At 32.4% G+C, this 27,755-nt stretch overlaps 1 protein-coding gene across 1 annotated transcript in view; it reads left to right on the top strand.

The window, feature by feature from the left end:
• The window catches only part of LOC142343987 (uncharacterized), a 55,572-nt gene that overhangs the window by 5,172 nt on the left and 22,645 nt on the right, over positions 1-27,755 (top strand). Inside the window, exons 2-4 of the mRNA XM_075395412.1 lie at positions 3,187-3,319; positions 17,956-18,101; positions 21,019-21,146. Of these exons, the coding sequence (XP_075251527.1) occupies positions 3,187-3,319; positions 17,956-18,101; positions 21,019-21,146 (407 nt within the window). The remainder of the gene's footprint in view (positions 1-3,186; positions 3,320-17,955; positions 18,102-21,018; positions 21,147-27,755) is intronic.

Raw genomic sequence — 27,755 nt, 5'->3', positions numbered from 1 at the left:
GCCATCAAAGCATCAACTTCAAGTCCGCAAAGTTGAATCAATAACATCCTAAACAACCACAAATAATCAAAATGCTGAATTAGTAAAAATTAACAGGTAGAAAAATCTGTCTAAAAGTTTTGATTGCAATGCTGCTCACTTTCGGTTGCTATAACCACTTTTCTCATTATTATTCATATGCCCACACTGGTTTTCTATATGTCCACACAGTTAATTTTGGTAAAAACCTATTTCTTATGCATATTATAACAAAAAAGTTCAAAATATAGATTCTCATTTCTTGCGATTTTAATCAAGATAATTGCTTTATAGTGATTATTGATGGATCGTTAAAATAAAAACTATCTGAAGATTTTTTGAATAAAACTCTCGTTGTATTTAGTTGTTTCTTTTCTTACAATTGTTTGAACAGTTTTAAACCATGCGGTAGCGAGGATAACGACCGGTAGAATCTTTAGCACTTTTGTGGGGAAAATGAAGAAATACTCGGAACTACTTCTTGTTCAATTCTGATCGCCTCATACAAGTTGAATCTAATTTGAAATTCGTATGGTAACACAAGATATTAATATAATAATAATAAATTGTTTCCATCAGTCATTAAGTAGCTTCAAAATTACCTGTACAAATACAATCACATATTTGACTGTGGGAGAGCACTATTGGGCCGATGGCCCGTTTTCAGGTGTCTCATTCAGTTTATCTGGATGAAAGTGATTCAAAATAAAAAAAGAGGAAGCATTGTTTTTCAAGGTACCACTAAACCTAGCAGTAAAAACATTATTCCGATTTTAGAACGTCTTTGAGTAGTCAAATTAAAACTCAAACAACAGTCTGACTATGTCCTCATTATCCAAAATATAATTATCTAGAAATTGATGACAGAAATTTTTTGTTTCGGTTTTAGACATGTTTTCAATCTTTTCGATTATTTCATCATCGTAACCTAGAAGCATTCTTAAGACCCGCCTTATCCTAACAATTATTGAAAAACTGTGAAATAGATTTTTACCTAGAGTAATTTTGTTTTTAATCAACCGCTTGCTTTTTTAAGGCAGTTTTGCATTGAGAAAACCTTTGAAATTGGTGAAATATTACATTGTCCCCTCATGTTTTTTAGTTTTTGCTTAAGTACCTCATAGGCTAAATAGCATGTAACTCTGATGCTAAATAGATCCTATGTTTTACTCTTTCTTCGTAAGAGCTTTCAAACTTTTTTCGATGAAAAGTTAGCCGCACGATACATTTGACAACTTTGTCTATTTCCCTAATTGTTGTGATTGTTGTTGACCCGTATATCAAGACTCCGCATTGTACTATTGGTTGTATGTATGTTCTAAATGCTTTTATCATCTGTGATTCTCTCAAAACTTTCCTCAGTTTATAAAATATAGAACAATTCGACAAAAATTTTGTGACCACATGCTTTGAGAGCTTTGAGAAACGTAGTTCATTATCTATCGTGATGCCCAAGTATTTGAAACTTTGTTTTTCTTCAATTTTAGTGTTTTTTATGAATGTTCTCGACACAACATTTTTTTGATTTTTTTTTACAAAAAGCATGCTTTTTGTTTTTTCCCTGTCCAGCGTTAGTTTATTTTTTATGAGCCAATCATTGACGTTATCTAGTGCTTTGTCGTGATCATCGTCAATTTTCGATGCAGAACTTCTGCTCTTCACAACAGTGTCATCGGCGTATAAAATAACATTCGATTTTTTCTGGGACAAACTCAAGTCATTCATGTAGATAATAAACAAAAGAAGGCCGAGAATTGCACACTGTGGCACGCCTAGTTCTATGAGCTTCAGTTTGGACTTTTTTCTCCAATTAAGGTATATTGCATTTGATTGGACAAATATGATTTTAAAATGTTGTATATTGGACCACGTAGACCATATCTATAACATTTTTGCAGTAGAATTTTGTGATCGACAGTATCAAAAGCTTTCTTTAGGTCTAGAAAGGGGCATTTGGTTTTTTCGCTGTTGTTGTGGAGATTTGAACTTATTTCCTCTATTAAAGTTGCAATGGCATCAACTGCGCTCTTCCAGTGCCTGAGGCCAAATTGTGAATCTGAGAGAATTTCAAAAACGTTCAGGTAGTTTTGAATTCGATCAAATATAATCCGCTCAAAGACTTTCCCTATAATTGGTAGCAACGAAATAGGCCTGAAATTTGATGGGTCATCTTTATTTCCATTTTTGAAGAACGGTATAACTTTTGCAATTTTCAAACTCTCTGGGTATTATCCAAGTTCTATGCATTTGTTAAACATTAGTTGAAAGGAGCTGTTAAACAGTCAGAAACTTTTTTAATGAAAAAATAGTTCAAATTATGGCAATCAAGGCTATATTTGTTTTTACAATTGTTGAAAGCGTACTTTACGTCATTTTCAGATATCGATTTTAGAAACATACTTTGACTATGGTTTTCTATTGTAAGGGCGTTTCTTGTTAAAAATTCCGCATTTAATTTTTTCCCAATGTTTTTCCCACTTTTCGTTATCAATTCCCTGCCGTTGCAGTCTGGTTTTTTTTCTTGCATAAAACTAACATTTATTTTGATATAACAGTGCTTATTTTTTTTTTGATTTGTTGCTTGCGGAAATCACCAACAACAAATCAAAACATTCTGTTTTTTTGCTCTCCTGCGCCCTGTCTGCATCGTTGCGTAAATCACAACGGGCAGGCCGTCGCCTGCGGAAATCACAAGCAGAGTGCTGAAACAACTTTTAAAGACTTTTAGTTGATTTTGAGGTCATCTTATACATATATAAGCTGACTTTATGAAGTTTAAAAAAACTTAAGAAATGAGCAAAAAACAGTTTTAAAAATAGGATCAAAAAGTTACGCACCTAAGGCTGGCGAAAGTTTCTACCCTAAGTCTTGAGATGTGCTCATATTATTCACATCAAAGAAACCAAACACAAATAATTGAGTTATGTTTTAGCTTGTTATTACAGTTACTGAGTTCGTGAGATGTCAGTTGTTCTATTCCTTTGAATATTAAGTCGTTTGTATGCAGCATTCATGAAATTGCGAAACGACTTGTCCTCCAGCGTCAAAGAAAACAAGACAAACAAGCCATCAAAAGGGGATAAAAATCCATCAAACGCCCATGGTTATTTATTTTCTGGGTATAATTGAACAGTTCCAATGAGGTCATATGTTGTTTGTGTTTGATAGATGTATCGAGTGGACTTTGGAGCTCATCGCAAGTGTTGTATCCACAGAGAATCGCACAGTCTTCATATGGCTACCTTCTCATCCAGATGCCAACCAACACAACAATAACTGGAAGGAAATGCCGCCGTATGAGGTCAATATTCACATTTGTGCCCTTATTAGACTTCAATTGTTGAAAAGACCCACCCAGGATTATACCTTGACTTATGAAACGACCGTGGTGCTCGACCCATAAAAACTCATAAAATGACTTTAGCTCAACTTTATAGCTAACAGCTAGAAGGACGCCAAAAACAGTCAAAATACCTAGTTTCATTCAAACAAAAAGATAAGCCAAATGCTTTTTCGATCAGTCTCAAACAATCTCATATACAGTTTGCAAGAACAGTTGGAATCAATTTTCATTTAGTTAACATCAAGTATAATAAAATGAAAAACGCAAACCAGTTTTTTATTCAGCTAGAAGACCTTGCTTCCAGAGAATATTGAACGTGGTCTCTTAACTTCAAATAAGCTTCTCTAAATGCCATTGTTGATGGTAAAAAGCACTTCCTCAACCTCAATTTCAACTAAGTTTTCTTTTTAAAAACTTCCATCCTAACATGTGCGAAAAGAAGATAAAGATGAACTTTTGAACATTAGCGCAATTAATAAAAAATTGACAAATTTCAGGAGGTCGAGCGTTTTGTCGACTAAAAAGGTAAATAAGAGTGGGTAATTATTCGAAATTATACGGTTGTGAAATGACGTCCATGAGAAATGGATGAGAATGATTGTGAAAACGCGTCGTCAAATAAAAAATCAGCATTGCAATTCGATGTCGCTGCTTCGAAGAACAATTTGCTAATATTGCACTGCTCAAAAAGAACACGCCAGTAGTAAGAATCCTAAACACCTTAGGCCACATTTTGGTTGATTTTCCACAAATATGTTCCATCAAGCGTGCGGATGAAAAATCCTTGGTAGTTATTCCTTATATGTTAGTTTTGTTGCTTAATATTTAAAAACTTACCCCTATTCATTTTTAATCAGACAGATATCTTTGTAGAGAAATACCTGAGGGCTATAAATCCAATCTATATATTTGTCCAGAACACATTTGCGCAGTACCAGCAATCAGTGTTTCCAATGTTTATAAACTATATATTGGTATTAGGTATACAAGCTCAAAGATTTCTAACATAAAAAATTAAATTTGATGCATTTCAACTACATTGACTAAATTGTCTGCAGACATGCGTTTGAACCGTTATACCTTCTGAAGAAAATTTTATCGAAAAGCTGATTTAGAACACAAACTCAAACTCAAACTCGAATTTGTCTAGCTCAAGCTGTGAATAGATTGAACTTTCGTTTAATACACAAAAGTTACCTGATTCAGACGTGTTACGTTTTGACGAAATTCATACTTAAATGAAATCAATTCGAAAATCATAAAAGCAATTAATCTTTTTTTTCAACATAGTTTATGTCAAGAATTAGGGACACAAAGGCATTCCGGTAGTTAATAATCTAACAGAACTGAGACTTCATTTGAATTGATTGTTATTTTGTGCGGCAGATGTTAGTCGTTATTGACATCGAAGCAAATTATCGTGAAGAAAAGACCATATTCGCAAGTTGAGAGCAACTTCTATCTCGAAAAAAACAGGTAATACAACATTTTCTTCATTTGAAACCAATTGCTGATTGAAAGTGATATTATGAAGTTAAAACAAAATCCTGAAGGAAACCGAATAGCATAAAAACAGATCTTCAGTCAAGGGATTAATTTTTTATGAGTCTTCGATACCCGCCTCAAAAAAACTAATTAATTTTGTAACTTTTTAATGCGTATAACGTAGTTAGCAACTGATATGCAATTCTTAATAAACAATTATCAATAAAAAAGTTTTCTTGCACTAAACGTTTGAGAATTGTATGTTCTTTAAGCAAAAACAGGAACCAAATTCACATTTTCAACATAGCTAATGTGAAAGACGCCAAATGCAGTCAACACACCCCAATTCATCCAAACAAAAAGATAAGACAAATGGTTTGCCGATCCGTCTCAAAAAATCCTACAAACAGTTTGCAATTGCAGTTAGAATCAATTTTTTTAAGTTTAGATCAATTATATCAAACAACTGAGCAAAGCAATTACAAGTAATTGATTCCGCAATAGAATTTATGTCAAAAACCTATGGAAACCAAATGAATTCGGGAAGATAATGATAAACAAACTTGAAACTTCGGATCGATTAATTGTTATTTTGCCAAGCAGATGTTTGTCGTTTTTGACAGAGAACAAAATCATCGAGAAGAAAGACCGCAATTGAGAGTAACTTCTACCTCAAAAAAATAATTCAACTTTTTTCGTTTGAAAACAGTTAAAGTTCAAGTCGAAAAGTATAGAAGCGTCTTTTTTGTGCTTGATAAAGACTCTGTCTGAAAAAGAATTGAGTAAAAGTAAGGAAGAACATTTGGTAATCAGTGGAACAACGCTTTGTCACTTTGGCTGCAGAGAGCACCAGGATTCTCTCGGAAAAACTATTATTGTAGAGAAAGCAGGATAGCTCATTAAGAATCCCTCAAAATTGAAATTAGTACAAGGAAGCAAAAAGATGAACATCTAGAAACCAGAGGAGTGGCTATTTGTTTGTATTTTATCAGAAGGAATCAAAAATTTCTTAGCAAAAGGATCGGTGTAAAGAAGCAAAACATAAAACTTTGAGAAGACAAATTTTTAGAGAAACTTTTTTCTTTTTTAAAAAAATGTTGCTCTTCAATCGTTTCTATTCTTCACCTAATTAACTCATCTACGGATCGAAACTTAAAAGCGGGTGTTCAAAGCATTGATAAACAATAGCATCCCTTAATCATCAGCGAACATTCTATAATCAATGATTTCAACGGGGAGGAGCTAATTTAAATCAAACAATTGCTTCATTCCAAACGCCTAATTATCATTTCTTGAGAATGCATCACACATAGAATACATATGAGTTAACAAAGGTCAGTTTTACATCATTTTTCCCTCTTAATTTACAAGTCATAGCGAAATTTTTTAAAGTAAAAGCCGCTTCACAAATGCAAATTAGCACAGAAAGTTTGAGAAAATACAAGGGTTGCTCAAACAAAGTATATACGATTCATCAAATGTCAATTTTATATCAAACGTCAATTGTACATGTTTTTTTACAAGAAGATTGTTCTAAAATTTAAAACTTAGCCAAAAATAGTCAGAAATATATTAGTTTAAAGCTCATACACTATAAATGAGTAATCAGAAGTCTATTGTAACTTTTTTTTTATCTGTTTCTGATTAAATAAAACAGCAAAACTTTCTATAAAAAGATTCTGCTGTACAAGTAAATTTTAATTATTATACCCCTACACTCTCTATATGTTATCATAGATCAATTTTCCATCCTTTGTATCTCTTAGTGTAAAATTGAAAAACCAATGAGAAACTATCCTCAGCCGATATCATAAATAAATTCAATGTTGCGCCAAAATTGTGTCCCATCATTATGAGCGAGTCATCGCAGCTCTGCTGTACATGTACAATTAACTTATAGCTCCTAACAAAAAAGTGAAACATTGTTTAACTAGTGAAAGTTGTGAAATGGGTAGAAATGTGAACGAAAAGAATGTTTCTTGGTGATTAAAGATTTCTAACTTTTACCATTTTTGAGTTTCAGACTACCCCGTTTTGTGTTTTGATCCGTGACTGATTTAAATAGGTGAAAATTAAAAATGATGGAAGGGCAACATAAAATAAAAGAATATATTCATAGCTTGATTGACAGAGGTTTTTTGTTTTGCTTCTCTACACCTTTATTCTTGTTGAATAATTCTTGATGCGCTCTGAAGAAATAAACAGGATGCTGCTCTTCTGGTTTGCATATGTTCTCGTTTTTTGCTTCCTTATTTTAACTAAATTTCAATTTTAGAGAGATCTTTGATGCGTTTTTCTGCTTTCTCTACAGTACTACATTTTCCGTGGGCTTCCTGATGCTCTCTGCAAAAAAAAACGGAAAAAAATTTGATCCACTGTTTTCCAATGATCGTCTTGACACTACACGTTTTTTTTTCGTGATAGAGCGTTTTTAAAATTTTAAAAAGATAACAAGATGTTTTTAACTTTTTGGCTTCTTCAAGGATAATGTTTCAACTTCTTAAACAACTTTTAAAAAGTAATTATTGTTTTATTACTAATGCATTACGAGTTATACGATAAATATATAGTAGACCTGCGATGATTCGCTCGTAATGATTAGACCTGATCTTGGGGCGTTATTCAAAAAGTTTTGTTTAGCATTTCATCTGAATAAAGTTTGTCATGATAAAAACATTCGCGTCTTAATTTTGAATCGGTACATTTATAATGATGAACAATTGACCTCTGACAACACCTATCGACAATGGAGGTGTAAAGGTAAAGCTCTTTTAACGATTTGTGTTTACAATTATAATTGTGCAGCAACTTTTATATAGCAAACTATGCTTTTACTTAAACGAAAAGCGATGTAAGAAGATGTACAATTGACATCTAATGACTCAAATAAAGTATATGAGCATAAAATTATGGCTTTTTAAAAAAAAATTGTCTTTGTTTCAACATATGATACAATTTTTTCATAAAAATTTTTCTCTGGGTCTTGTACAGTAGGGGGAAAAATTTGATGTATAATTGCCCTTTGATAACCCATATAAATTGTAAGTTTTGTGCAATCTCAACAAATGATAAATATGAGTTTCTATTAAAGCACCTAGTTGATTTCAACTAAGCTCCTTTCCAGTATAACGTAGGTATTTGCTGGTGATTAAGTGATGTTAATTTCTGTCAATTTGTTTGTTCTGACTACCTTCTTTTAGGTTCTGATCCGTGGTTGAGTGGTGGGTGAATATTAGAAACAATGAAAGAGCAACACAAAGTAAAAAAAAAGAGGTAGAGCATAACTTGACTGCCAAAGGGTTTCTTTTTTGCCTCTCTACACAACTCCTCTTGCTGAGAGATTCTTGATGCGCTCTGGTGATACAAACAACATGCTGTCTCTCTGGTTTCCAGATCTTCTCCTTTTTTTGCTTGTTTTGCCAATTTATTTTCTGAGTGAACCTTGATGCACTCGGAAATCAAACAAAAGCTTTTCTATGGTTCCGGATTTTTTGTTTTTCCTGCTTTTTTACCTTACTAGTTTTTTGGACGGCTCTCTGCATCCAAAGTGCCAATACCATGTTCAATTGCTTTCCAAATGCTCTTCCTGACGCTAATCTTTTCTTTTCCGGATAAAATTTTATCTAAATATCTTTTTATGTTTCTCTAGTTTTCAGCTTCTTCAAGGACTTTTTCTGACTTAATAATATCACTTCGAATCAGTAACTTTTTTCAAATGGAAAAAAATGTTTTTGATTGAAAATTGTTTCTTAAGAGTTGCAACAGATCAATTGCTAAATAAGTTATACTCATTAACTCAAGGTCTGTTTTTAAAGTTTTCGGCTTCTTCTTGGACTTTGTTTTAACTTCTCAAAATTGTTTCAAATTTATAGCTGTTTTCAAATAAAAAACGTTGAATTATCTGTTTTTTTGAAGTAGAAGTTGCTCTCAACTTGCAATTGTGTTCTTTCTTCTTAACGCTTGTTTTCCCTGCCAAAAAGGCTGCTCTCTAGTGGAAAAATTAACAATTAAAAAAACCGGGTTTTATGTTTTTATAGATTATAACCTTCCGGAATGCTTTTGGTAACCAAATTTTTCGATCTAAACTCTTGAAAAATCAGTTTTATGCCTTTGGTTTACTCAAACTTGTTCTATTCCATTACGAAATTCTTCACAACGTATTACGTCTGAATCATATAGTTTGTTGTCTACTAAACGAGAGGGAAATCTAATCACAAAAGAACGAGAAAAGTTCGAGTTTGAGGTTGAATTTGTTTTCGAAAAGTAGCCTTAAGGTAGAGTTTTTGTGGGATATAGAACGGTTCAAACGCATGTCTGCAGACTTTTACAGGTAGTTAAAATCTTTATTCTTTTAATTAGGTGCGAAATACCAATTTGTAGTTTATTCACAGTGGAAGCACAGATTTCTGGTACTGCGCAAATGCTTTCTTGACAAATTTACGCACTCGGTTGTCTCCATCTTGGTCGGGCATTCAAACATTATTCTCCACAGTGTAAGAGTTTTAGTAATTATCCTTTATAAACAAAGGTACCTGTCTAATTCAAAATGGAGTAAAGTTAATTTTTTTTAAATATTCAGGCAAAAGTCCTAACTTATAGGGAATATTTACCCCGAACTTTTCATGATCAAACATGGTTGCAGAAAATCAGCCAGAAATTGGCCTCAGGTGCTCAGGTGAAAACCTACTTAACGCGTTTCAATTGCCACAATGTTTTGCTGTGGATTTATGTTTTTGTCACCTTTCAAACTCAGTCAGCTCAACTATAGCTATGTCATTTTAACTTGGATAAAAGCATCAGGTTTTTATTTGTGTTGCTTGAATTTTGACATGCCTGTTGCTTCATTTCAATTTTTTTTTTCAATTTGACTCAAGATTGGTCTTTTCGTTGAACTATTTTTTGTTTAAGGGGCATCGTTTGCGCTCTGAATGCTATCGAGTATGGTTTGACCGCCGGTGAGTAGTGGATAAAACAGGGATACCAACCACCAGTAAAATTTGACCCTTTCTCCTAACGCTAATCGCGCATGTCGAATCGGGCCAAATTTTACTACTTGTTGCTATTCCTGTTTTATCCACTACTACATATTACCTTTATATTCATTTTAAATCTGTCATTTCCTATCTCACTTAGTGCAAACCACTAGTGTCGAGTTAAGCTAGTAATTAACCGTTATCAGACGGATAGTTTGGGTTCTATCAGTGAAACTGCTTCGCAGATCCCCACTGATTCCAGTGAACGTCCCCAGATACTAGTATAAAACTAGTGAGACCGTGTAACAAGCACGTAAAACCGATTTGCGAAAAAACCTGAACAAAAAGAAACTTGAACAAAAATTGAAAAAAATATTAAAATAAAAAAAATTTTCATATGTTCCCTAATCAATATTAAATCAATCTAAAACTAAAACTTTCTGTCTCACTTGGTGTAGTGGTTAAATCATCGAGTCTAGTTAAATTGCTTTAGCAAACGGAAGGTTTGGGGTTCCTTCCTCACTGAGTCCAGTGAACGTCCCCCGACTTCAGCTATTATATATTTACGGTCATTTGTTGCAACTTCAACAATGCAACATTCTATATCAGCAGCTATAACATTTTTTATAATCTGACGCTTATGTTCACTTATAAAAGTAATTTTTTTCTTCTTAGGACAAACAACCTCGGGTTTGAAAAAGTTGTTACATTCATGTTTGTCGTATTTAATTTGTGAATCAAACCAGTATGTACATCTATCACAGTAATAGAAATTGTGATTCATTCTATTTGGTCGATCTAACAAGGTTTCTATGTTTTTAATTAGAGCAGTGTTCTGTAGTACCATCTCCCGAAGTGTATATGAGACTATATATGAGACTGTATATGGGACACACTGTGATGGGTAAACAGTCAAAAACACTGAGATTAGTGGAAACATAGAGCTCAGTTTTTTTCAGTATAACTAATGAGACCGTGTAAAAAGCACGTAAAACCAACTTGCGAAAATAAACTGCACAAAAACCAGTTTAACTCTTTTATAAATTTTAAATTTTGTTAATATTTATGTAAAATAACTCTGCTTGTGCCTATCTTATACACCAAGAGCATACTCCCTGGTTACGCCGATATTATATATATAAACATGCTCTCTGAACTGATTTCTAGTATGACCGAATCTATATCTATTAAGATAGATGCATAATCTGCATCTTCCATTTTTAAACCTAAAGATAGAAATATGTTTGAAAACTTGCACATAATACACGCCAGATATTGATCTGGATTATCATAATGGTCTCCCAAATGTTTAATATAATTTTTTACTTTAACTAGATTTTACATATATAACAACAATATTCTAATTCTTTGCAATCATTACAACATTTTTTCCAAGGCTTATTTTTACACTTATCACACTTCATTTTCTCACTTTCGAGAAATTATTTTTTTCCAAAATTTCCCTAATAAAATACACCATGTCTCACTCAACAAACAGTAATGCCACGAGTGTGAACTTCTGCGACGTCTGTGTTTTATCCTTTGAAACAAAGAAGGGTTTATACCGACATCAATCATAGGATCCCACACAAAAAGAACTATTGGAGAAAATGTTTGATTCTGATTTGGATGAGGCTATAACTGAAGCCTCAACTAAAACTATAGAGAAAATGTATGATACGGAGACTTTATCTATGCCAAACCTTCTACTAAAACTGAAACTAAAGTTATTATTAAAACTAAAACTAAACCCGACGACAATATCTACACCAGAATTAAGATTGAATGTAAAGAATGTCATGAAGAATTGAGAAGTAATGTAGCTCTAACTACTCATTCATATAGTCACAATCGCATGTATCTAGAAAACACAGAATACTTTTATATAAACTCAAGTCAGAACATGAGAGAATTTTATATTACGGGTAAAGGTGGGAATTACATTGAAGATATAGACGAAGCAACTAATTACTCATTAGAGGAAACTAAAAACTGTTATCAGTTTAGAAAAGTTAAGAGTTTTAAACATAAGAACACGGCCGAGTGTGAGTACAAGAAGAGAACCAAAGAAGAATTTAAAATTACAGAAATATTCTTCAACACCGACTATATTAAAAATAAGGCCATATATGATTACGGTGACTTCAAACAATGGCTAGATTTCAAAAAAGAAATATATGAAGGTTATCGCTACGACTTTGAATTTCTTGGATTGAGAAGTATTCCGTTAAACATTGAACCAACTAAGACATCTGTTGGTAGTTATATAGATTTACCCCCTGATCTCAGAAACTCTAAATAGATGTTAAATATACGTAATTATAAATACAACTGCTTGCAACTAACTATAACTGCTTGGCTACATCCTGCTATGTACTACGCAACGAGCGAGATTATATATATAAAAATTCTAATTGAAGCACGACAACGAGATGAAGATGATTTTGCTTATATAATAAGAATACAGAAATTGTACAATATTAATATTTGGGTATACACACGTTGTGGTGGGGGCAAAGTAGAATTGTTTAAACCATTCGATGATTTTGATAAAGATAGAAAAGATGTCAGAATATTGGTTTGGAGAGATGGTACTACAGAACACTGTGCTCTAATTAAAAACATAGAAACCTTGTTAGATCGACGAAACAGAATGAATCACAAATTCTATTACTGTGATAGATATACATAATGGTTTGATTCACAAATTAAATACGACAAACATGAATGTAACAAATCTTTCAAACCCGAGGTTGTTTGTCCTAAGAAGAAAAAAATACTTTTATGAGCGAAAAAAATTACTTTACGAAAAAAGTGAACATAAGTGTCAGAATATAAAAAATGTTATAACTGGTGATATAGAATGCTGCATTGTTGAAGTTGCAACAAATGACTGTAAATATATAATAGCTGAAGTCGGGGGACGTTCACTGGAGTCAGCGAGGAAGGAACCCCAAACCTTCCGTTTGCTAAAGCAACTTAACTAGACTCGATGATTTAACCACTACACCAAGTGAGACAGAAAGTTTTAGTTTTAGATTGATTTAATATTGATAAGGGAACATATGAAAATTTTTTTTATTTTAATATTTTTTTCAATTTTTGTTCAAGTTTTTTTTTGTTCAGGTTTTTTCGCAAGTCGGTTTTACGTGCTTGTTACACGGTCTCACTAGTTTTATAGTAGTATCTGGGGTTGTCCACTGGAGTCAATGGGGATCTGCGAAGCAGTTTCACTGATAGAACCCAAACTATCCGTCTGATAACGGTTAATTACCAGCTTAACTCGACACTAGTGGTTTGTGAAGGTAATATGTAGTAGTGTATAAAACAGGGATAGCAACAAGCAGTAAAATTTGGCCCGATTCGACACGCGCTATTAGCGTTAGGAGAAAGGGTCAAATTTTACTGGTGGTTGGTATCCCTGTTTTATCCACTACTCACCGGCGGTCAAACCATACTCAATAGCATTCAGAGCGCAAACGATGCCCCTTAAACGAGAAATAGTTCAACGAAAAGACCGATCTTGAGTCAAAATGAAAAAAAAAAATTATATGAAGCAACAGGCATGTCAAAAATTAAGCGACACAAATAAAAACCTGATGCTTTTATCCAAGTTAAAATGACATAGCTATAGTTGAGGTGACTGAGGTTGAAAGGTGACAAAAAATAAATCCACAGCAATACATTGTGGCAATTGAAACGCGTTAAGTAGGTTATCATTGTTTTGTCATCTTTGCTAAAAACATCTTCATACGTCAAATAGAACGAGATGAAATAGAAAAAGATAGCCATGAACAATTCAAATCGAATTTAAAACTATAAAGAATTGTGAAATTGTCTGTGTTCAAGAATGTCTGGACCATTTGTGCTTACAATTCCACGCAAGACCTCTGTCCTCGCGGAAAATGTTCACAAAAAAAGATTACAATGCTTTTTATATGAGCGCCGACTTCAATTATAATATCCTCAATATACAAACCAAGCTCTCGTACGGCTCGGAAAATGGTGGAAGATTTTACTTCTAATCAAAAAACTACTTCTTAATGACTGTGATTACACTTAATTAAAGGAAAATGCTGAATATACTAGACTTGTTTTTTGCCCGCTGCGGATTTGCACAATATTACTGTTTCAAAAGATTCAGGCAGCGATCATAGAACCACAATTACAAAAGGAAATTCAAAAAATGAAAAATTTCTCAAATGAAAATTAAACAAGACTTTAAAAAATTTGAATGAAGTTTAGGAAAACCAAATCAACGAAAAAGTTCTGGTTCAGTTCGGCTCAGCTTTTGTAGAGTTTTTTTGACATATCTTGGTAAGATTCCTGCTTGAAACGTAATATTTTCTTTTTAGTGCCGAGAGACAAAAACTGATAGAATTGAAAACAAGAAAACGAAGATTGGCAAAAAAGTGCTTTGATATGCAAGAAGCCGCTTGGGCCACATTTAACACATTTAGTGCGTATCTAATTCCCTTGTCTTTCTTAGTTCATCAAGCAATTCACTATTTTATTTGGGCACAAGTGACTACGGAACACATTGACTCTCTCTATCTTACGAGCTACACATTTTCTTAAATTTTCAAATTTCCATACGTGCTTTTAGGTTAGATTGCACTGGTGCCAAGCTATTTAGTCTTTCTTCAAGAATGCTTCAATATATACAGAAGCAACAACATTATGAAAACATTCGTGAAGCAGAATTACGATCAGATTTTTGCTTGGCGCTTGAAAATACGAAGCTCGAACGATGAACTATTCTTAGCTCGACTAATAACATGTCACTTCTCGACCGACCCATTATAAAACTGTTCTCGAAATAGAAAGCTGATAAAAAAAGCTTTTACTCGACCATGAAAACGTTTCAACGGCTTTAAGTAGGACGGTTGACTGTTTTATTTTGGTCAATAAATGCCCCCGCCACTTGACCTTTTGAGTTTTTCCATAACTCGAGGCCTATTATTCGGCAGCTTGGCCTAAAATTGAATTAAATAAGAATGTTTATTTAGGGTGTCGGCTTATGACAAAACAGTTCGACCAATAGTGGCAATAAAAAAACCATAATTTTTAGAAGTTTTTTCAGTTAGAGACCATTTCTCAAATCAGATCACCACACTAACAATAAGCTCAAAGTTATAAATTTTGTCGGGCCCGACTTTCTTTGAACTCAAAAATTTACGCGGATCTTTTTTTAAGAAAAAATAAAAAATAGCAATCATAATCTTACAGAGTCTGTCAAGAGTTTGTTTTTTCCATGTGTCGGCTTTGAGTCCTCGAAACATTTCTTCCTCTTGCTCTTGTAAAGTTTATTAGTGTTGGTAACTTTGTCAGTATGTATCGCCGCCATTGATCAGTTGAGATTCTGAAAAACACCCAAAAGTTTAACTGCAACCCGGGTTGACCCTTCTTGGCAACCATATCCAAGAACCATATATGGCCCCATACAGGCCATAAAAAAATTTTCTTATATGATCTTGCAATGGTTGCCAAGATCTCCATATATGATATTTATATGGCATACAAGAATCCAATATGGTCATTTTTGCGTTCCTTTAACGCCCATGCAAAGCTTATGCAGCAGTTCCAGCTTTAAACGCTTTACAAAACTTATGGCATATTGGTATCATATATGGTTCTTACATGGATCATATATGGTTCTTGTAAAATCCCAGACAAAAATCTAATTAAACTGAGCTTTAAGGAAAACCCTTATTGATAATACCGATGCTAATGTCATGGTAACAGAGCAGTTTCTTTTAAAGTAACAATAATAAAAATTTCTTGACAACAAAAAAGATGAATAGCAAATACAGGTTGCGATATTATTAGAGAATCAAAGGTAAAAAATAGGAAACAAATTTTCAAATAAATCTGAAAAACGCAGGCGGAAAACACGTTCTCAATATAAAGCTTTTCGCCGCTCACTTGTCAGTTTCTTGTGCATTTAGTTGTCTTCACAAGTCTTTTTCACTTTCTCTACCGATTTGCCGTATTTCAATGCCTTCTACCACTAATAAAACGTCACTTTCGAATCTATCTGAATTGTCAAGAAAAAGCACCTAATTTTTCATCACTTGATTCTCTTAATGCAGAATATCTGGTCCCCCTTAGAATACAAATACATTAGAACATAAATACTAGTCCCTCTCGTGCCGTGTGCTCCACACCCGGATGCAAAGGCCCTTGCGTCAGTGCACTACCCTAGTATAAGTTTAATGTCAATTTTGCAAATATTTATAAAAAAAATTGCAATTTTTTAAATTTGTGCATTAATTTTACGAATATTTGCAAACACGTCTGAATGTTTTTGTCCCTAATCATTATTAGTTGGCCCTGTAGGGTGATTTGAGCACACATATCGTTTACAAGGCGTAATTTAAACATTCTCAATTAAATTAAGCAATCTCAGAGAAATGGTTAGGAAAACAAAGCACCTTGCAAAATTAAGTAGAGCTTGACCGTAACGAACTCGGCCAATCGTTTGCAAATTTTTGCAAACTTAACATTATTTTGCAAAATTTTGCAAATTTGATCTTGCGAAGAGATAATTTGCAAATTTTTACAGATTTGGCTTTATCGAGCAAATTATTGCAAAAGTTTGCAAATTTGGCATTTGTTTTGAACTAGGGTAAGTCCCTCTGGTGATTAAGATTTCTGTTCTATCATGCACTTAGGGATCGCCAGTAAGGTAGAAAAAATTTCAAATCAGGTCTCCTGAATAAAATTGAATTGAATTGCTCACTAACAGACTTTCTGCTTCAACATAAAAAAGATAATGATTCCTTTAATATTCTAGTTCCTCGGGGGTTAGGGTGTATTTGTATTTGGTTAACCGTGGGCCTAGTTATATTGCTTAAAGTTGTTGCGTCCCTACCTCAATTGGTATAGCTATGCTTTTGGTGCCACTGAATATCCGGGTGAATCATTGTAGCGGTCATATTGTTTTTGTTGTTCACTGGATTCTAAAACCGGAAGATATCACTCATTTCCCATGTCAATTCAAGCAGTTAAAACTTCGGCAATCTGGTCAAGGAATAATCATATTCTGTCGTAAACTTCTTCCAAATCTGTTGGAACCTCTGTTCTGCATGGGTCAAGGTCAATTTCGAAGCTTTCCAATGTCAAGGTCATGTTGAAAACGTCCCGAAGTCTTCGCAGGTAGATAGTAGGACTGTGGTTGACAAGACACTTCATTGCTCATAGTCCCTCTAATGAGACCAGGCGTCAGCCTCATTGAACTGAGATTTAGAAGAAGAAAACGGTTAATTTACTGGAACATCCTCTCTAGCACTCTTTTGTATCTGGTCATGAACTAATTTACTTTTTCATTTTTAACTCACTATGTTTAATATTTTTTTGCTGTTCACAAAAAAAACATTTTTGAGTTACAACTACATAATCATCGGGAAATTCTTTAACGGATTTTTCAGTGAGCTAAAACATTAAACGAACCATAAAAGCTGCAGCTTATCGTTAACACTGGATGAAGGTAATAACTGACATTATCACTGCTGGCTGGTAAAGAAAGCCCGGCAGATTTGGTGGGTCTATGATGTAGCACTAGACAGAAGCTGGACAAACTTGATTCGAATGTATTGGGCCCAATATTTTGTTGTAATTACTGATGGCGAAACAGTTTTGGGTTGGTACATCAGATTCCAAACTAAATATTGTTGCAATTTCTTCAGGAGAACATTTTTTTATAGTTAAATGATCAAAGTCTGGTAAACGCCTGTAGTATTTACAGCTCGGTAAATGATATTTAATGGTGTTTTCAATATTCCTTCGTAACAGTTTGCAGGATACTATATTGAACATTTCTGAATCAAAAACTATAAAACTGTAGTTAGCGGGGTTCATCAACGTTTCTTCATATAAAGTTTAGTCGATCAAGATGCTTCCACATAACATTTTCATAGTTTTTTTTTCGTATCGCATTTAAGCCAAGAAACGATTGGGGATGCCTGCAATTTTTTTTAAAAAAATTTTCAGATAACACTAAGAGTTTCACATTAATTCACGAGCTAATCGTTCCTTGAAGCCAGTGAAATTTTTCGATTGTGACTGTGCTTCAAAAATATTAGGCGGATCTTGAAAATAGTCTTGATGAGTAATATGAGGCATTTTTCTTTACAGCTCCTTTTTCTGCCTGCTGGGCTACAGATATACAAAAAGACAGAGCGACAGAATTGGAAACCTAATGGATCAGAACGTGTTTGAGGCTATGATCAAGGAAAGATACCGCGCATACAACTGGTTCTCATATTACCGCCCAGCATTCGGTAATCAATTTTTAGTTTAACAAAAACATATTACAGTAACCACCCTTTTCCAGTGAAATCAACATTGATATATCCTATTATAATGAAATTTGATATATAGTATTCCTGATGCCTAGATTAAAAGTTCTCATTCTCAAGACATGAAAAAATCTAATTATTTTGTACAGCTAAAATTTCGTTATAAATTTTGCCCCGCTCTGTAGTACCCAACTGTTCTAGCAATTAGGCAAAAATCTTGATCTCAAGTTTTTTTGAACATTAGATGAATTCCAATTAAAACTCTTAATGTAGTATTTCAAAATTCACTTGAAGCTATTAAGTACTCAAAGCTCCCTAACACTTATCTTTACATCAAAATGAGAAAACAAAGCACTTGCCATGTAAAAAATACTTTTTGCAACTTATCTAGCTCCTCTTTGACATTCTGGCAAAAGCATTTGGCAAAAATACAGAGGCAAGAACGGAAAACGTGATTGAAAAATTCTTTGCTTTATCGTAAATAGCTTCGAGTTCTGGGTCTCAGGATAATTCCAGAAAAATTTGCCATAAATGATGGATGAACATGAAATGAAATAAGGAAGAATCTGAAGTTTTTACGGATATTGTGCTTGTTTTTGGAAGCTATTATCATGTAGTGACAATTGTTGAGGAGACTTGAGTACTTTATAGCGTCAAGTGGATTTCGAAGAGCCACTTTTAAGTGTTTCAATTTGTATTCGGCTATTGTCCACAAAAAGGTTGTTCAAAATTTTCGCCTAATGGATATAAAAGAAGTACTCACCTAACCGCAAAAAGATCGGGTTACGTAGTTATGTACTCTTATAAGATACTAATTTATGTTTTCGCCAAAATATCTAGGTAATTGGCAAAAATATATAAATTATTATCGTATAAGAGTTTATTGGTATACATTGAGACATTGCTAGAAAAAATTCACGCAACAGGGTGAAATTTTAGTGTCTTACAAGATTGACGCCTATATTGCAAGAGTCTTGCATATCTGACGGCAAGAATCTTGCACGACCTTTTAAAGTGGTGCGTAATTTATTCAAAGATTCTTGCAAGATCTTAAAGATAGCCGTCAGTAATATTCAGGTATAATTATTGTTGTAACTCATTATTTCAATTTAACATTAAAAAACTGAAACCACATAGAACTGAGTATATATACTTAGCATGGTATATTCTGCACACATATTTTATGATCAGGACGTAAGCGAGTGCCAAAACGGTGACATGCTCAAACGGTGTCCGGGCAATTTACCCAATGCCATTATACCCAATGCCAAAAATACCCAATGCCATTATAACCAATGCCAATATACCCAATGACGTTATACCCAATGTACTTTGATATTTTCGTTCAATAACCCGACAACAAATTAGTTATTACCCGTATGTTATTACCCGTATGCAAGTGGCTATTACCCGTATATTCTCACTTATTTAATGGTCATGGCCATGCCTCAGCGGCCCGTGGGACTTGATATAAAACTATCACAAACGAACATGGGATTAAAATTATCCATTTGTTAGATCATACGTGTAAGAGCTATTTTCTGCTAATTAGTACTCGGTTTATTGAACGAAAATATCAATGTGAATTGGGTATAACGGCATTGTGTATTTTGGAATTGGGTATTATGGCATTGGGTATTTGGGCATTGGGCATAAGAGCAATAGGTAAATTGTCATATAACCGCTCAAACGCTGGTTTATACGTCGCTTGTTTTCGCATTTTAATTGTGCGTAAGATGGTGACAATTTATTGATTCTAATCCTTTGATCTCGTCGCCCACTCTAATGTAGTCCTTTGATTTGGAGGGATTAGTCCCCGGGTCGAGACCGAATGGTTAGCTTGTAAGAACTTGCAAGTTTCTTGCAAAAGATGGCTAACTTGTAAGATTATGCAAGTTTCTTGCAAAAGATGGTTAACTTGTAAGAACTTGCAAGTCAATTGGTTAACTTCTAAGAACTTGTAAATCGAATGGTTAACTTGTAAGAACTTGCAAGGCGAATGGCTAACTCGTTAACATTCATTCAGTTATCGTAGAAAGCGCGTGGGAGTTAGTTGCTTTGTTTGGATAACATAATCAAATTCGACATAAGTAGAAAAAATGGTTACTTTTTGAATTTTATCAATTCAATAGAGTTCCTTTTGCAATTTAATTAAAAAACTGTAGATCTCAATTAGCTTCTTCACGATCGCTTTTTTGAAAATGTTCCCAAATTATTGACTCCGATTGAATTTTCAACTTCATCTGTCACTATTTTCTCAAAATAATTTAGTGGCTGTTAATTTTAATACCCTTTTTTATAAATTAATTCGCACTTTTCCGGATTCTATTTTTTCCAAACATTCGTTTACAATCATCTCTTGCAATGTTTTATTTACGGTTTAGTGCGTATGTGTGTGTGCATGTGTGTGTGTGTATGTGTGTGTGGTGTGTGTGCGAATGGTTAACTTGTAAGTAACTTGTAAGCCGAATGGTTGACTTGTAAGAGCCTTGTAAGTCGAATGGTTAACTTGTAAGGGCCTTGTAAGTCGAATGGTTAACTTGTAAGAATTTGCAAGTCGAATGGTTAACTTGTAAGAACTTGCAAGTTTTATGAAGAAAAACTTGCAAGGCGATGCATCGCCTTGTAAGTTTCTGCCAGAAAATTGCAAGTTCTTACAAGATAACCATTCGGCCTCGACCCGGGTCGCCAATTTATGCATTGCTTCCGTCACTAAAATTCGGATGCAGGATTTAGCGAATTTTGTTTCGATTTATACAAATTTTGTCTGCAATGTTTGCTTTGTCATGGCTTTCAGCAAATGTGGTTTTCGTAATGACATTTTACTGTGTTTGACAGATGAACGGAATAACAAATTCAGTTTTTAGTAAAATCTATATGCAACTAGATTTGTTCTTAGGAGGGTGTTGTCAGTTTCAAAAACAACAATACGTGATTCTGGGTCAAAATTATGGCGTGGGTCCAGTGGAATACTTTGGAAAAGTCACCGATTTCTCCGTGCTTAACAAGAGACTCTCTTATGTTTCCGTTAGTTCCAATTTAGTTGTTAGTCATTCATGTATTTTGATGGGAATTTGCCTGTTATTAAGATTCGGATGCTGCGATGTGATAAACCAGAATTTGATCAATTTGGCTCAATTTTTAACCATTTTACACTATTATATGTAAACAGTTTAGAATCAAAACGAAGGCAGCGTATAAACAGCTGTTTTAAGAGTTTACTCACTTCAGTATGCACAACGTGAAAAATTGGAACCTTATATAGTGGAATAGTTTTTTAAAGGAGTTTTATAGACCATGATTAACTCTGAAAATTATGATAGGTGTCAACGATAAAATCAACCATTAGTAGTGGATAAAACAAGGGATTCAACCACCAGCAAAATTTGTCCCTTCTCCTAACGCTAATCGCGCATGTCGAATCGGGCCAAATTTTACTGTTTGTTGAATCCCTTGTTTTATCCACTACTATATATTAGCTCTAAATTCAATGAAAAAATTAATTAAAATCAAAAATAAAAATAAAAAATCAAAAAATCAAAGCAAAATTTACATTTCACTCTTTAAGAGTGATTCACTCTTATTCGTAGTGATCCCCAATAGAAAAGATCGCTCTTTTTCGCTCTTAAAGAGTGATTCCCTCTTTTTTGATATTTTTTTATTTTTTTATACTTTTTATTTCAAAATATCTATACTTTTCAATAAATTTATATTTTCTTTTATTTTTTCTATATTTATTCCATTATTAATAAGAAATGATACAAAATTATAGTATTTACATGAACAACTATCAGTGAAACTGCTCAACGGAGTTGTTTTGCAAATTCCCAGATCCTCTGTTTGGTTAATAACTAAAGGACTTACAACTCTATGACTTTGCCAACTGGGATTAATTGTTTTATCCGCGAAGCGGTTACACCGATCAGTTATATCGGGGAACCTGCTTTGCAGATTTCTACTAAATCCTCTAGTCAATTCTATATCTGGATGTTATTTCTTTACATGAGCCCGTATACCATCATATCTCCCAACAGAAGTACAATATGGACAATTAACTTTAGCTGAAGTACAACTTCTACATGTATACTTACCCTCATCAAAATTATTTAGTGGTTTTATATAATTACACTTATTACAACATCTAGTTAATACTTCTGAGCTAGGGTTAGGGTTAAGGATAAGGTTAGGATCTGAGTTAGAGTTATAGTCATAGATAGAACCAGAACCAGAACTAGAACTAGGGTTAGAACTAGAATTAGAACTAGGGTTAGAACTAGCAATAAAATTAGAATTAAAATTAGAATTAGAATTAGAATTAGAATTAGAATTAGAGTTAGAATTAGAAGTAGAATTAGAACTAGAATTAGATTCAATTTTTAAAGAACAACCCCCTGGGGAAAAATCATTAGCACAAATACCACTTAATATTATATTACCGCACATACATTTATCAGTTTTATCTTTATGAAATGATTCATAATGATATTTTAAAACAGCAATGTTTCCACAATTATAGTTACACTCTAAACATTGTAAAAGAATTTATAATAGGTAAACTTTAATTTCTCTGATAATATTTAGCCATAATTTCAATTAAATCTTTAGTATTATCTTCAGATGTGATACACTCTGCTAAATATTTGTTTCCTAAAGTATTGAGTGCATTAGTTTTACATCTCTTATCTAAGATCAAATCAAGGTCTAATTCTTTTTTATCTTTAACTAAATTTATAATCTCTTCTCTAAATTCTTCATTATTTATAAATAGTTTGTTTAAAAACCTTCATCCCTTTCTATTCAAAATTCCCATCTCTTCATTGACAAAGTCACAGTTACACTGATCAGTATACGAACTTTTTTCATGGTTTACCAAACTGCTTCGTGTTTCACCTTCCAACTCTTCTCCATATCCAACATTAACCAATGTATTTACTTTACTCAACATTGTGCTTGCTCCCATTGCTACAATTCCAGCATTTCTTGATATTGAATCGGGATAAATATAACTAATTATAATTAAACCTGTGCCTGTAATTCCACCAATATTTGATAAAATTTTCATACCCTTTCCCATAATCATTTCTTTAGTTAGAACATCATTCTGTATTTTAATATTATTTAAAGTAAGAAGTTTATCAAAATAAAACTGATAATTATCATGATTAATAACATTTCTATCTGTTGCATTAATCATTAGTGGTTTCATATATGCTAGAATTTTATTTATATATTCTTTTTCTAAATCATCTTTTAAATTAAGAGCTTTTAAATCAAGGAAACCAACTCTTGAATCATATAACATTGTTCTATTACTACTAATAATAATAAAAGTATTTTCCTTTTTATTATATTTAATTATACCATAACGAAGTTCATCTGACATTCCATCTGTACAATTATAATAGTTACTATTTAATTCACTAATGATTTTATTGAAGTCATATTCACATTTATATATATCATTAAAGTTTTTAAATAGGTCAGGTCCATTATAAGTTGTTAAATATATAGTATCACAACTCATTCTTGCTGTATTAATTATTTGAGCTGGTTTATGACACATTACAATCATTTGAATTTTATAATGTCTACCTTCAGTAAAATAATAACCTATATCCTTATTTAACCTATCACCCATATCATCAAGTACTATTACACAATTTTGAATTTTATACATATTATTTTTTGTGATCATATTTATATCACATTTATTAAACCCAGTATAAAACTTATTAGACTCAGGATCTATCCAGTCTCTGTCATCTTAACACACTATAACTATAATTTTAGCTTGATCTTGATCAGTGAAACTGCTTCGCAGATCTTGAACCTGAACTTGATCTTGAACTTGATCTTGATCTTGATCTTGAACTTGATCTCGATCTTGATCTTGATCTTGATCTTGATCTTGATCTTGATTTTGGACTGAGTATAATTTTAAATATTCTCTAATAAAATATGTTTTGCTTGTACCAGTTCCACCATAAACAGTAGTATGTAATGGTGACTTTTCATATTCAAATCTAACTAGACTCCTATTCATAAATCCACCAAAGCTTTCTTCTAGTTTTGTATATTTACTTGGTCTTGAATCATATATTATATAACAAATTCCAATAATAGTAATAAAAAAATAAAAACTGCACTACCTGTTTCCATTTTTATATAATAAATATAGATTTGATTTAGATTTAGACTTAGACTTAGATTTAGACTAAGATTTAATAAATTTATCATATAAAAATGCTCATCCTAACTTTTGAGGAATTCAATAATAAATTTATATTGATAATAATGCTATGAGTGATATCAAAATAAAAGATATAGGTAAAGATATAAGTCTAACACCAATTGAGAATGTAATGAGAAATCAAACTCCAGATAGTATCAGGGATCCTAACTTCAACATTATCGTAAATCTACATCCAACTGAATGTACACATTGGGTTTTAGTTATAAGAAGAGAAGATCAGCGAAGCGGTTACACCGATGGTCCAACATATTACTTTGATAGTTTTGGTGTAGAAACTCCACCTTTATCTTCAGAAGAATATGTTGATCTAGGCTCCAATGAAAGAATACAACAAAATGATGAATCTTATTGTGGGGCTTATTGTTTATATATGATCTATCTTATTGATAGAGGATTTAGAATTAAAAGGGCTTTGAATATTCTAGTTATTCAATGTAAATATCCAGGAATATACAATGAGTGTTTTTGTTTAAGTTGTAATGTTAATGATAAAGATAATGTTAATGTTAATGTTAATGATAAAGATAATGTTAATGATAATGATAATTTTAATGATAAAGAAAATGTTAATGTTAATGTTGATGTTAATGTTAATGATAATGTTAATGTTAATGTTAATGTTAATGTTAATGTTAATGATAATGATAATGATATTGATAATGATAATGACAATGATAATGATAATGATAATGATAATGATAATGATAATGATAATGATAATGATAATGATAATGATAATGATAATGATAATGATAATGATAATGATAATGATAATGATAATGATAATGATAATGATAATGATAATGATAATGATAATGATAATGATAATGATAATGATAATGATAATGATAATGATAATGATAATGATAATGATAATGATAATGATAATGATAATGATAATGATAATGATAATGATAATGATAATGATAATTTTTTATATATATTGGATGAAAAAAAACATGGTGAAACATCGGTGGAACCGGTTCCCGGATGGGTGAAGCCTCATGGCGAAGCATGGACGAAGTCCCATCAAAAGGTTAAACCTAATAACAATGGTGAAACATCGGTGGAACAGCTTCACGGATGGACGAAGTCCCATAGTCCTACTAACAGCATCCGCGAAGCGGTTTCACCGATCTCTGTAAACATAAATGATGATCTATATTCATGGTTAAATGATGATGATATAATTACTGAAGCCGCATTCCCAGATAACTTTAGATGTATAATATCTGGTCCTAGTGAATGTGGTAAGACATTCTTATTGAAAAAACTAATTCTAGCTAGTATATACTTTGATAAGCTATACATCATTGGACCTACTGGCGATCAGTACCATGGTATAGGAAGAATAAACCCCAAAGCAGATGTTGAATTTATTAAAGATATAAAAGATTTATCATCTCCCGATAAACTACCCAAAGACTTAAAGAAACTAATGATATTCGATGAGCCAAAGAACCAGTTTTTAATGAATACTTTTGTAGAGGTAGACATAATAACTGTAATATGATATATCTTATTGATATAACTAAAAATAAAAGTTTTAATGGTAAACTAAGAATTAATTGGGATCGGAGAGTTTTGTAGTTAAGTTTAAGTTAAGTCATAAAGATAAAGACTAAACTAGATCAACGAAGTTGCTGTGTTAACACAGATGTAAAGTAAAACTTAATACATCACCATTAAAGTCTATAGGCCTTCCATGCTCATCTTTAATATGAAATTCTATATATTCTATTCTATCTTTAGTTACATTTTGATATAAGATGTTAGTTGGTATAATATTTATCAAGTAACCTGGTGGTTCTGTTAGATTAAAAGTATATAGTATGTCTGTATCTATACCATTATCTATAGCTCCAGATATAATATTGCAATGAATGTTAATAGTACTAAAACCCATAATATCAATAATTTTCTGAGATTTATATCTACCTTTTTTATAAATTGTTTTTCTAAATCCTAGTAATGAGGCTAGTGAGTTTTCTATATCAAAGCTGAGTGCTCCTTGTTTTATTTCCATTAAACATTTCATCGTATTGTTATCAGGTTCTATTATAACATTACCATCAGTTTCTTCTTCTATTAATTCTGCGATGTCAGTTAACTCATATGCTCCCGGTGTAATAGTTGAATATAGCAACGGGACTTCTTTATAATTATGATTAAGTATAGATGTAATGTTTGGGCTTGAGGTAGAGATAGGGTTAAGGTTAGGGTCAGAGCTAAGAGCCCGAGGTAAAGCTTCATCATCTTCTATAACAGTACTAGCATATAAAAATTGATTATTTCTCTTATTCACATTAAACACCGAATTATAAACAGATAATCTAATTAAACCTAATTTTGTTGTATTAAGTATAGGTTCACTAAAGTTATACTTTTTTGTTGGCTTTATCATTCTAAAGTTAAGTGTATACTGTTCTTTAGTTTTAGTTAAAGCTTCGTATATATTTTGTAGTTCATATAGAATCAAGTTGTCTGTCATTTTTTATCTAATAAAAATGGGTTTTAATTTGGATACAACTTATGTTTATAATAATGATATACATAAAAGTAAGATTATAAAATATAAACCAAATAACCTGGCAACAAGGAATACGATAAATACCAATATTAATATCATACTGAATAGAGAAGAGAATCACTTAAATTTGCGTGATTCCTATCTAGAGATAGAGTTTGTTGTATCAGATGATACTGGTGGTGTATTTGCTAATGATGCTAATATTAGATTAGTTAATTATGGTATGATGGCATTGTTTAGTTCAATTAAGCTTGAAACTAGTGGTGGTAGGACTATTGAATATATAGATCATTGTCATCCTAATCTATTGATGTATAAGTTATTAACTAGTACTGATGATGAATATGAGAGTGGTTTTGTTAAAAATCAAGGCAATAGAGATAGTCAACTTAAAGAAGACCATATTGCTGCACAACGAGGTCATATGTATATGATGATTAAGATGAGTGATCTATTTGGTTTCATAATTGATTTAGAAAAGATTGTATATGGTTTAGGATTTAAACTATTATTAAAAAGGAATAATAATGATAGAGCTCTATATAGAGTTAATGCTAATCCTGATGCAGTTGCTAATGATGGTAATATAGAAAGTAGAGATATATCATGGTGTGTACCTAGTATTGATCCTAGTAATGATAATAGAATTATTGTGCAAAAGGGTTTAAGTAAAAAGAATAATGTAGACTTTAGTTATTATGAAAGAAAGACATTTTATAAGAATGTACCCAATGCTACTAACTTCTTGTTTGATCTAGGTATGGAAAGTGGTATGGAAAGACCACAATATATTATAGTTGGTTTTGAAAATAATAATGTTAATGAGCAAACTCATGATGCAAGTACATTTGAT

This window comes from Convolutriloba macropyga, chromosome 8 (assembly GCF_964194025.1).
Source record: "Convolutriloba macropyga chromosome 8, txConMacr16.3, whole genome shotgun sequence".
Classification (NCBI taxonomy): Eukaryota; Metazoa; Xenacoelomorpha; order Acoela; family Convolutidae; genus Convolutriloba; species Convolutriloba macropyga.
Note: the sequence above shows the minus strand (reverse complement) of the source record. Positions and strands in the feature narration are given on the sequence as shown.